Source organism: Salvelinus sp. IW2-2015, linkage group LG4q.2, assembly GCF_002910315.2.
Source record: "Salvelinus sp. IW2-2015 linkage group LG4q.2, ASM291031v2, whole genome shotgun sequence".
Classification (NCBI taxonomy): domain Eukaryota; kingdom Metazoa; phylum Chordata; class Actinopteri; order Salmoniformes; family Salmonidae; genus Salvelinus; species Salvelinus sp. IW2-2015.
The window spans coordinates 144,486-157,331 of record NC_036843.1 but is presented as its reverse complement, the minus strand read 5'-3'; the positions used below and the strand labels follow the sequence as shown (position 1 = coordinate 157,331).

General features: G+C 44.8%; 1 protein-coding gene across 1 annotated transcript in view; it reads right to left on the bottom strand.

The window, feature by feature from the left end:
• The window catches only part of asap2a (ArfGAP with SH3 domain, ankyrin repeat and PH domain 2a), a 93,942-nt gene that overhangs the window by 18,305 nt on the left and 62,791 nt on the right, over positions 1-12,846 (bottom strand). Inside the window, 8 exon segments of the mRNA XM_023986310.2 lie at positions 2,410-2,497; positions 5,016-5,085; positions 5,869-5,972; positions 7,811-7,897; positions 8,058-8,133; positions 8,223-8,308; positions 8,412-8,541; positions 10,246-10,295. Of these exon segments, the coding sequence (XP_023842078.1) occupies positions 2,410-2,497; positions 5,016-5,085; positions 5,869-5,972; positions 7,811-7,897; positions 8,058-8,133; positions 8,223-8,308; positions 8,412-8,541; positions 10,246-10,295 (691 nt within the window).

Sequence of the window (12,846 nt, the reverse complement as noted above, 5' to 3'; positions counted from 1 at the left end):
GTGAGTATCAGGGATGGATAAGAAACAAAAAAGGACACGTCCATGACTGTCAACTACAGTCCAGTACAGTAAGACACTGACAGTGTTCACTACGTACACTACAGTAAGACACTGACTGTCAACTACAGTACATACAGTAAGACAGACACTGTCAACTACAGTAACACAGTTAAGACCTGTCACTACAGACCATACAGTAAGACACTGTCAACTACAGTCCATACAGTAAAGACACCTGTACAACATACAGTACCATACAGTAAGACACTGTCACTACAGTCCATACATAAGACACTGTTCAACTACAGTCATACAGTAAGACATTGTCACTACATCCATACAGAAGACACTGTCAACTAGCAGTACCATACAGTAAGACACTTGTCAATACAGATCATACAGTAGACATGTACTACGTCCATCAGTAAGACATTGTCAAACAGTCATACAGTAACCTGTCAACTACAGTCCATACAGTAACGAACACTGTCAACTACAGTCCATACAGTAAGACATTGTATCAACTAGCAGTCGCATACAGTAAGACACTGTCAACTACAGTGACATACAAGTAAAGACACTGTCAATGACAGTACATACAAGTAACGATACTGTCAACACGTACACACGTAGACACTGTCAACACAGTACACACAGTAGACACTGTACTACAGTCCATACAGTAAGACACTGTCAACTACAGTCATACAGTAAACACTGTCAACTCAGTCATACAGATACACGTATAACAGTCCTCAAGATGCACTACAGTCCATACAGTAAGACATTGGTCAACTACAGTCCATACAGTAAGACTACTGTCAACTACAGTACATACAGTAAACACTGGCAACTACAGTCCCTACAGTAAGACACTGTCAACTACAGTCCATACAGTAAGACATTGTCAACTACAGTCCATACAGTAAGACACTGTCAACTACAGTACATACAGTAAGACACTGTCAACTACAAGTACATACAGTAGGACACTGACTGTCAACTACAGTAATACAGTAAGACACTGACTGTACAACTATCAGTACATACAGTAAAAGTCACATTAAGGTACCATCACTCCCAACAGTATCAATGGATTGAGGCGAACAACGTTTTGAGATGACTGTATGTGGAGATCTATGCAGACAGAGGAAGTTTACCAAATCTATCATTGTTACTGTACAACAAGGTAAAACCTTGTGAAAGTCCTATTGCGCTCTATCCCTCAGATCTGCCTGATGTCATTTCAGTCTCCCCTTACAGCTGGGATTCTCTCTCTTCTCTCTCTCTTCTCTCTCTCTCTCTCCCTCTCTCCTCTTCTCTCTCTCTCTCCTCTCGCTCTCTCTCTCTCTTCTCTCTCTCTTCTCTCTCTCTCTTCCTCTTCTCTCTCTTCTCTCTCTTCTCTCAATTCTTCTCTCTCATTCTCTCTTCTCTCTCTCTCTCTCTCTCTCTCTCTCTCTCTCTCTCTCTCTCTCTCTCTCTCTCTCTTAAAGGAGAGCAGCATCTCTCCTTGTTTCCACCAGAATAAGCCCTTTCATATCCTGCAGCAGTAATATTGTCCTTTGACAGCAGGGTGACGGCCTGACGTGAGCACTTATTTCTGGCCCGGCGTTTATGAACGTCACCGCTCAGCTAAACAACACACATCCCCAAAAACCTGACTGAAGAAAGAGGGTGAACAAAGAAAGAAGAGGGTGAATGGAGGAAAAAGCTCCATCTCCCTTGGTTACATGAGATTATGTGAGGACACAGGGAACAAATGAACGTGGATGAGATTCTAAATAGGCTGCTGATTCGGAGAAGCCTGTGTGGAGACACAAAGTACTGAGTCTTCCCTGAATATGAATCTTACAGCGAATCAACTATTCCCAACTCCTATCCTGCTGCCCTCATTCCACGGAAAAACTCGGTTGTCCCCTTCTATTCGAGACATAGACCATATCAACCACTTTTCCTTTTCCTGTGAGTCTCCTCTCCTCCCTAGTTTGTCTGCAGTAGATATCTCTACTCTATGAGCTATCATTAGTCCCAACACATCATCCCTCCTCGTTCTGCAGGGTCTAAAAGCCAGGCTTTGAGAATGGAGCAAAGTCCATTTGTAGAGGTACCTCTGTGAGACACAGAGGACAAAAGAGGGAGAAGAGAGGACAGAAGAGAGCGAAGAGAAAAGAGAGAGGAGAGGACAGAAGAGAGCGAAGAGAATAGAGAGAGGACAGAAGAGAGAAGAGAATAGAGAGAGGAGAGGACAGAAGAGAGAAGAGAATAGAGAGAGGAGAGGACAGAAGAGAGCAAAGGTGAATCGAGAGGACAGAAGAGAGAGAAGAGAATAGAGAGGGGAGAGGACAGAAGAGAGCAAAGAAAATAGAAGGGAAGGGAAAGAGAAGGAGTAAAAAGAAGGGGTAAACCTACGTGAGATGAGGTCAAAGCTCTTCTTCTCTTCTGGGTTATGTTTCACCTGACAGGTGAGGAGGTTGAGTTTGGCCGGCGGTCGGTTCCCCTGAACGAGAGAGCGAGGGGAGGACAGGAAAGAAGAACATGGGAATCAGCGAATGCAAAGCATAAATGAAAATGCACCCTTCCCACCAGAACAAAGATACAGTGCTCCCACTCAGGTTGGAAAAGTTGGTGCATATATTATGACAACATTTTATTTTGGACTTCCGTAAGGGGTTTTTGCGGCTGTTCGGGCACACAACATTTTTGCTCGGGGCAAGCCGAACTCGGAATCCGAAGTCTACGCCCCCTTCGTCGGTGATTGGTTAACAGTAGGGATCCAATAGTCTTTGTTGTTGTCATTCAACGAGAGACGACTCGTTTTCATCCACATTCTTTCATCGAAAAATACTGCGACAAACATAGTTAGATGCTACGGCGTCTCAAAATGGACAAACAGTACTATTGCCGCTTTTTTTTCTAGTTTTTCAAGCGAAGATCTTTTAAAGGAATATGCGTGCACACTCGTTCGGTTCAGCTAGCCGAGGTCAGCTAGGGGTCAGCTAGGGGTCAGCCGAACTGAAGCATGCTGACGCCTGAAGTGGTTGATCACAATAACCATATTCACCAGAAGAGGTGTGCACTGTACCTGGATGAAAGCATTCATTTAGCCTACATGCACTCAAAATATATGTATCAACGAAAACAAACATGCTATGCTTGCTATAAAACACGATGTACATTACAACAATCGTATACAGGTCCTGGACTGCAGAGCTACTTGAGAATCAGCACAGCATAGAATAAACCACTGCGAAATTCACCTCCCGTTCTCCCTTATTTATTACATCGTAACAGAACACCAATAGCCAGGCTCCCGTATGCAGTTTTCAGAAGTAATATTTAGGTGTTACGGTCTGTCGGAATGGGCCTGTCCATGGAGGATTAGCTTCTGGACTGTGGTTTTCTGCTCTGCAGTGGAGGATGAAACCAGGCCATGGCTGGTGCTCAGCTCAGGGTGCTTAAAAAGCATCCCTGATTGCTTTCCCTGCTTCGACCTCTACATACAGCTGGTCGGCCAGGGAGAGGAAGGAGAGCTCATGTGCGAGGTATATCATTTTTTTTTTTATGGAGAGAGAAAGGGGAAGGAGAGAGAGGGGGAGAAAGTGTGGTGTGTATGTGTGTGTGTGTGCCTTTTGAAAGAGCGCGAGAGCGAGAGAGAGCAAGGCGAGGAGGGGGATAGAGCGAGGGTGCGATAAAGTAAGCAAGAGACAGAGGAGAGAGCAAATAAGAGGGAGATAGAGGGAGGGAGAGGGAGATTAAATCTAGTGTAATGCAGGGAAGTAGAGCCTGCTACAGTGAGAGCAGAGGGGGATATCAATAGGCTGGTGAGACCCCGGGTGAAGCGGTGCAGGTAAAGTAGCTATGTGAGCGAGCCTGACGAGGGCTGCATCACAAATGGCTTTTGACTGCAGCCCTATAGGTTCCAATTGGGATGCAGCCAAGATATACAATACTCTTTGACGTGTAAGAGTGACTGACTGACATTAATACTAATACCACCACCATTTTAGCTAAATGAACTTTATGGACTTTTAAAAAAATGTCATGAAATTAAAATCACAACAACAAAAAAGTACACCAGGCACCAAATATTATCTGGAGTCCTCTTGATCCCCACTCCCGTCCCGTAGCTCTACCACCTCTGAACCCTCCCCATGTAACTGTTCATTATAATGAAGGTAAACTACAACCAAAAAGTAAGAAATAGCATAAAAATATGAATAAAAAGAAAATAGGGAGAAGTCAAAACAGGACAAGACAAGAGACGACCAGACTGGATAAGACAGGACGGGACAAGACAAGAGACGACCAGACTGGATAAGACAGGACGGGACAAGACAAGAGACGACTCTCAGAGACTGACTGGATAAGACGAGGACACCAGGACGACCACAACAGGACAAGAGACGACCAGACTGGATAAGACAGGACGGACAAGACAAGAGACGACCAACTGGATAAGACAGGACGGGACAAGACAAGAGACGACCAGACTGAGATTAAGACAGGACGGGACAAGACAAGACACGGACCAGACTGGATAAGACAGACGGACAGGATCAGACAAGACAAAACTAGTGGATAGCTGCCAGTTAGCAGAGAGCTGATATTTAGGTAGGATGTACAGTGATGAAGTCTGATGTTGACAGAATTAGTTGAATCGAGTGATTGGCTTGACTATTGGGTGAGGTGTAAGCTAACAGGCTAGAGCCACTTGCTGGATCAAAATCCCTGAACTGACAAGGTAAAATCTGACGTTCTGCCCCTGAGCAAGGCAGTTTAAACCCACTGTTTCCCGGGCGCCGAAGACGTGGATGTCGATTAAGGCGCCCCCCCCGCCACCTCTCTGATTCAGAAGGGTTGGTTAAATCCGCAAGACACGTTTCATTGAAGATCAATTCAGCTGTACAACTGACTAGGTATCCCCCTTTCCCACTGGCCTTACTGTAGATGACTGCAACTGGTAGGAGTAGCTTGTCTTGCACCTCTGTGTGTGTGCGCGCGCGCACATTACTCACCGTCCCATGTGATATGGTGAGGTATCCGTTCTTCACTGAACACTTTCTCTTCTGCCACACTTTCCTTAGCCTGGGGGAGGGGGGGGGGGGGGGGGGTGACACATGACAGCGCTGACACAGAGACTTCGACATAACACCCCAGCATCAGTGTGACACACTAAACTCTACATGAATCCACATCGTAACCGAACAGACATGGCTACTGAATTATTAACGCCAACCAAACCAGTGTGATGGCTCATTAGTATGTGCAGGCATAAGTAAATGACGCAGAGTTTGGGCAGTGTATTGCTGTCTATGGGAGACACCCAGCCATAAAAATAACATTAAAGAGATTCTCTGGTACGTAGTTATGAAAGTAACACTCACCAGCCAAAAGTGGTCCCTGAAAATTGTGTACTACGTCACATATGTGCAGACACAGTATGTGCACCACGTCATTGCCCCTCTCTCACTCTGCTGTGTGCGCATCTTGATAACTGTCACTCAAATGGCGAGTGGCTGAAGCTCATTGGCTAGAACTTGAATTGCTAGGGGGCTGGCCCATGTGGGGGTAAATGTATAGAAAATGACGCAGCACAGCTTCCAGAAAAAACGCCGCTTTCAAACTAGGGATTTCGTGGCTAATTGAAAAAAGGTCAGTAATTCTACTAATAGATGATGCATGTACGAACGATCCTATGACACATCCGGCCCAAAGCAAAATACATAGTCGCCAAAGTTCCGGAGTGAGTCTATGGATAAATGCCACCACTATGAGTGTACTTTGTGTGTTTGTTTTGTCTGGCCTTTCATTTGGTTATTTGAATGTTTGTTGAAGACGATGCAAGTTCAACAGGAGAGAAACACTGACCCGTCACTCTTCTTGTAGAGGTTCCCACAGCGCTCAGTACCGTGCTCCTTGTTTCCCTGCGGCTGGTGCAAACTGTAGGTAGCGCTCTGTCGCACCTGGGAATCCTTAAACAATACCAGCGCACGCACACACGCACACACACACACACACACATATATAAGGATCTATGTAGGCAAAGGCACAAGACACTGCAGTGAGTGTGGATGGGGTAAGTCTCAATTGTCTAAAGTGGCTTCCTCTCCTTGTTTATTTTCCTTTGTCAGCACTGATCTGAAAAATCCTGGACAAAATCTAGGATAGGAGAGCAACATGGCAGATCGGGATGCTGGCTGGAGGATTTGCTTTAGTGCAGATGAAGTAGAAAAGGCAAGGAAGGGGAGCCTCTAGACTATTGAGATGCTGCCACTATATATATATATATATGACAAGCAAAGCCTTGGGGTCATGCACTAGCGAGGTCATCTCCTCAGACGAAGTGATACAGGGGAAACTGAGAGGGGGAGGGGCCAAGGCAACAACCTTTGAAAGATATTCTAAAGAAACATCTTCAGGGTTCTGTATCTAATGTTACCATTGTCAACAGGAAAATCGAGGAAGACAGGGTTGTACTCATTAAGTCACAACGTAGCACAACTTAAATGAAAAACAAGTCTTTCAGAAGTACAGCTAGTACCTTCGTATTTCACTGTGTTCAGAGTGTTTTCTTACATTTGATGCTTAATGAATACAACCCAGAACCCGCCCCCGCCCCCTCCCCTAAATCCCTTTTAGAGACAAATGCTCTCTATTGAAAACGCTTCAGACAAACTTCTCACTCTCCTTGACACCACGACCACAGATGGACAAGCACAGCAAAGGGGGCGCTGAGGACACACTTACTCTCCTAGACTTGGTTCACAAAGAGGCGGCGGCAGCAAAGCAAAGAGGAGAACAGACAGGTAAGATAGTGCGGCAGTAGCAAAAACAGTAGACTAGTTCTCCGCGTAGTAACTGACGCCAGACAGGACGTAAGTACGTGTGTTAAGCGCATAAGAGTGCTTAACCATAGGCCATTAATGACTGCTCTCAATGAGCGTGCTAAAGTTGACAGAGAGTGAAGGGGGCTTTGGTAACGTACATCAGGGTTTTGAACATGTAAGTGCATCACTCATAGGATATGAATGAGGCAGACTAGATGAGATACAGACGGCTTATATTATTGGATGACTAACTTGGCCATTAGACAGTGAAAAGACTAGGCCTATAGAGTTTGAGGGTTGCCATGTGCGTGTGTGCGTGTGTGTGTGTGTGTGTGAGAGAGAGAGAGATCTGGATGGAATTATGTGATTCTTCCTTAACCCATAAGAAGTCCCACCCAGTTGACTACTTAAAAATGGGAGGATCTCATTTGGTTTTGCTCAACTCCTGTGTCCTTGCTCCTACCTCCTCTCTCGCTTCCTTTAAAAAAATTTTTTTTTAAAGGTCAACGGTAATCGCAGAGAGACGGCGAGGAGAGGGAACGTGGATGAAAATGTGCTTGCATGAAATGGCTCTCCACTCGCGCATCATCAGGCAAATGTTTACACGGGTGGAATCCCAAATGAAATGTGTAAAGTAAAAACACATTTTAGAGATAAAAGAAAAAGTAGCATATGGTTTTTAAATGTTTGCATGCTTTTCTCCTTCGAGAAAACAACAGCTGATTCAAAGGGGGGTGTGGCGGATTGTAAAACACGTCCGCGCTTGCAGCCGAAGTAGTTAAATCGAGGAGGGTATTAGACTCCTTCGTTCGTACTACAAACAAAATTGACACTCTTCAACCGCTTATCGGTTTCTGGGTCATGGAGGAGAGGACGGACTTTTGCCCAAATGAGAATCTCCTAATGGTGAAAGTCCTCAATGGCGCTGCTCATGCTAAAACATACTTTGGGGCACTAGAGTGGTCGAAGTCTATGGGTGTTACCTCCTTCTGCTCCACCTGCAGCGCTGACTTGAGGACGTCCCGTAGCTGAGTGAGCTGCTTCCTCTCCTCGTCCTGGGCCTGCTTTATCTGGAAAGGTCAAAGAAAGGTCATACAAAGGCCACAGGGGTCATACAAAAGGTTACAGAGTCACACGGAATATGTTTGATCAATTCAGCACACTTGTTGAAGGAAAGGGAAGTCCTTATATACCCCATGAAGATGTCAACAGTAGTCTTGAGGAACTCACCGTGTGTAAGTCTGTGGCTAGTTTCTCTATGGATGGTTTGAGGTTGTCTACTGCTTTCAGCCCATCCTGAAAAAAACTAAGGAGAGTGACAAATCTACATCAGCCGTTTTCTCCACGAAGTGAGCACTTGGTCAAATGCACACTTTCACTGACTGCAGGACTTACTTGCACTGTGCGTGGAAATATTTGATGAGATTCTGGAGTAGGTCCACCCCTTTCTTGATCTTGATCTCGTTCACTTTGAGAAGATACTGCGAGACAAAATTTTACAACGTCAGAAAACCCTCCACTACAGCTGTGGCCATGACCCAACCTGGCAACCCAGGCCTGAGCTCCATCTCTTTCCTTACCCACCTCACACATCTGCAGCTGGAAGAACCTCCTCTCCTTCTCCATCTCCTCTGCGATCTCCGCCCCGCTGATCTCAGTGCGGATCATGCCGTGCTGCCGCGCGTGCTCCTTCTTCTCCTTCTCGATCTTAGTGCTGGGACAGGAAGTGACATCGTTGGGGGGGGGGGGGTGTCAAAGGGCATTTCCAACCACCGACACACCAAACAGGAAATATACAGAGTGGAAGGGGGAGGGCATTCCATGCAAAAGGGCATTATTTTCTTAGCATATTCCCTTAAAAAAGGATGCAACATTTGGCTCCTCCTATGAGGAAGCTTAGGGAGACTTAAGTGCCTGTTTTCGTTCAGATTTGAAAGCAGACGGCCTCTCACTCATGCCTTTGGGTTATGGGTGTTAGGTCCTCGTCACTGTGGCCCATCGCTAAACCAACGTTAATGACTTGCCTGTTTTTTTTTCACCTCTGCCTGCAGTCAGTAAACAGCTTGGCCCATTTGGAACCATCAAGACACAGATGCAACAAGGCCATTCCAAAGGAAACTGAACCAAGGGGAAAAAAACTACAAACGGATCATACCAAGACAGACAGAGAGGGGAGCATCAAGCTGATGTCAAAGTGGTGTGAATGCATGAGCCAGCGCTGCACTATGGTCTGCTCCTGCAAGTCTACATAACGTGCTTTCATCTACTGCTGTTCCGGAAAACATTTGATTCAAAAAGACACTTAAAGTAGTCAGTTCCTGCCGCTGCGTCACAAACATTCATCCGTCTCAGGCAAAGTCATCTGGGTTACATTCGGTCATTTTGGGTGGCTTCCTTTTTTTTGTTGACTCAAACCGTCATTAGGTAAGACATCAAGATGTGACTGCTTTCATTAGTAGAACACCTACAAAGCTGTCACCTTAATCCTCAGCCCAGAAGCATAGGAGTAGAGAGAAAGCTAAAAGCAGCCACATGTCGGACAGCAGCCACAAGAGCCACCAAAGACCGTTGACACAGAGATGGAGACAGCGGATCAAATGGGACTCTGTGGTGACGATGGCAGGGTGCTACTCGCGATCTTTAAGGTGGTCGGGGCCAGAGTGGAGTTTGGGGCAGAGAGTCTAACCTCTTTCGGTCTGCAAAATAGGAAAGGCCTCATTATAACCGCAGACAAAGAGGTTAGAGATATTACAGAGATATGAGAACAAATCCGATTGTGATCGGAAAAGTTGAAAAGAACATCAGAGCAGATGGGACAACGATGTTCTAGGCCAAGCATAGTACTGCCCTCCATTGATAGCAGACTAGCAGAGAGCATCAATGGAGCAACAAGTCAGTCCCGTCTCGTCACCAGATTGGCGTTGCAGAAGAAAATGTATTACCCTTTCAGTAAAGAATGTCCTTTGCAGCTTGGAAAATATATCAGAGTGCTATAAAATTTCATATACCGTTGCATGCAAAATCACAGTGTAGACAGAGAGATGGTTTATTATTCTGGGTGTATTCATTGATGATTGCAAGGTGAGGTTGGTTGGGGAATAGTGGCCATTACAAGCACAGAGACGGGACAGGACATATCACATTGCATCTCATTCAATATATTGCTTATGAGGATTTTAAAAAATCGGGCTCTAACAATGACAAATACACAGTCAAATGCAACCTATTATGACAGTACCAAAACGCTTGTGAGTCAGTTGAACCGACTGCTACAGTACGGCCATAGAATGCACCAACGGATCAAAAGACAACGGACTGATCATCTGATCGTCTTCGTACTCTAAGCTAATAATGTCAATTGGCCAGAACATAATTTCATATTGGCGGTAGTAAAAATTTTTTTTTTTTTTAAACTTACACTTTTGTTTCATAGTCTTTCCAGGACTTATCAAATGGCTTTTTCAGGTCCTGTGAAGAAAAAAAGGCAGAAAGAAACCGACGTCAGAACTTCTAATTCAGAAACAGAATGATTCAGTTTTTGTTGGCACTAACATCACTCGTTAAAGAGGCTAGAAAGAGATCAACATGGTCATAGCACACATTGTGATATTAAGCATACCACTGCACACACAGACAGCGTTACTATATCTAGAAGGCACTGAAGCTACGGTACACATCAATACTCCAGTCAGTTCATGTTTACGTGATGTTACAAGCTGTCACGTTCCTGACCTTATTTCCTTTATTTTGTCTTTGTTTAGTATGGTCAGGACGTGAGCTGGGTGGGCATTCTATGTTATGTGTTTCTATGTTTAGGTTCATTGTTAATTAGCCTGATATGGTTCTCAATCAGGGGCAGGTGTTTTACGTTTCCTCTGATTGAGAACCATATTAAGGTAGGCTGTTCACACTGTTTGTTTGTGGGTGATTGTCTTCCGTGTCAGTTTATGTACCACACGGGACTGTTTTGTTTTGTCTAGTCTGTTCCTGTTCCTGCGTTCTTCGTTTATTGTAAATTCTCATGTTCAGGTCTGTCTACGTCGTTTTGTTGTTTTGTAATTTATCAAGTGTACTTCGTGTTCGTCTTATCTAATAAATTCATCATGTCTTATCAACACGCTGCGAGGAGGACGAGGAGGAGAACAGACGTTACACAAGCTCAGGGAAAACCCTATCCCTGTCAATCTCCCTGCACTAGCCAAAAGGTCAACAAAGCACACTGCCAATACATGACTCAATCTTGTCATCCCTTTCCTCGTCGTTGCCGTAGACGACAATAACGTACAAAGTGCTACCGTTGAAAATAAAAAGAGCAGTGTTCAGAATAGTAACATGGTTTAAGAGGCCACACAGCTGAACAGATTCCCCATGGTAATAGAGTAGCGTTCAACAGCTGTTTGATCAAATGTTCAATTATGCAACGCTTTTCAGGCACCGCGCCAATGAATAAACAGTGATTAGGGACAAACAAAAACAGACATTAACTGGCGAAATTGCCCGTGTCATTTTTCCTCCAAACACCGCAGCGGCAACCATAATTGCTGCTTCCGAGGCCATTGAAAAAAGGCCGTGGTAAAACATGATGAGATCAATGGATTATCTGATTGCCCTGTGAATCTGCTTGTTCTTTTCATGTTGATTTGCTGATTGCATCCCAATCAACAATTGTGGAGAGCACTGATTGTTACTGTAACAGGCGTTTTTTTTCAGACAAAAAAATGATTGCAGTGGCAACCGCAGGCATTTTTATAGTCATTAACTGGAATGAAAAATGAGTTGGTATAAAATGTGACGCATCCTCTAACAAAAGCCAATCTTTCTAAAGCTTTGTTACAATTAATGTATTATGGCATTATTACAATAAATATGTTGCCATTTTGCTGTCATTATATTAAACAGATTGCCTGACAGCCCATTCTCTTACAGAGACGTTCCCTCTGTTGACCCCTGGGCCCGTATCCACAAAGCAACTCAGAGTAGGAGAGCTGATCTCATCTCAGGTCCCAACCTTTCAACTTTCAATATAAAATCTTATTCATTCATATCTGAAAAGGCTAAACTGATCCTAGATCAGCACTCTTACTCAGACGCTTTGTGGATACCAGCCCAGACCTCTTCAAAACAAGTGTGGCAGTCATGGATCCATGGTCATTGGATCATGGTCTGACGAAAGAGAAAGAAAGAGATAAAGAGACAAAGAGTGTGAGAGAAAGAGAAATAGAGGAAGCAAGATAAACATTTTTTAAAGGAGAACACTGGTTAAAAATACAAGCCGCGGAAGCGAGACGAGTTGCGCAGAGTGGCACATTGTCCAAGTGCAGCATTCCTCTCTCATTCACAGCGGCTCGATGGGAAGTGAAGTGAGGAGCTAGCTACTGTGAGAGTGGGGAACAACAGTAGGGAGTGAAGTGGGCCGCTAGTATCAGATGGTGAGTGTAGCTGGTGCATGAAGTCAGGCGCAGGAGAGCAGAATGAGTGAGCAACGTACTTTACTCAACAAGGCACAAGGTAAACAATTACACTTGACCAAAACAAGACGGTAAAGATAGCGCACGGGTGAACACAGCACCCGCCAAAAAAACAGCCATCAAAATAAACCTAACTGAACATGTAATAATCCCGCACAACACCATGGGGGAAACAGAGGGTTTAAATACAGGAACAAATCATTGTGAAATGGAAAACAGGTGTGTGAAAACAAAGACAAAACCAAAGGAAAAAGAAAAGTGGATCGGCGATGACTAGAAGACCTGCAACGCCGCCCGCCGAGCACCGCCCGAACACGGAGAAGCACCGACTTCGGCGGAAGTCGTGACAGCTAGCTTCCACACAACAACATGGAACATGGCAGGGCAACTTAGCTGTGTGGAATGCTGGAAGAGCACAGCCAGACAGGGCTCACCTCCCATCCACTCTACCAAATCAACATGCACCCTCTCTTTAATGAGTTTTGCCAGAATAGATATTTGGGAGACAGAGGCTTTAAAACAAAACATAACACTCTTCTGTAAAGTTCCTA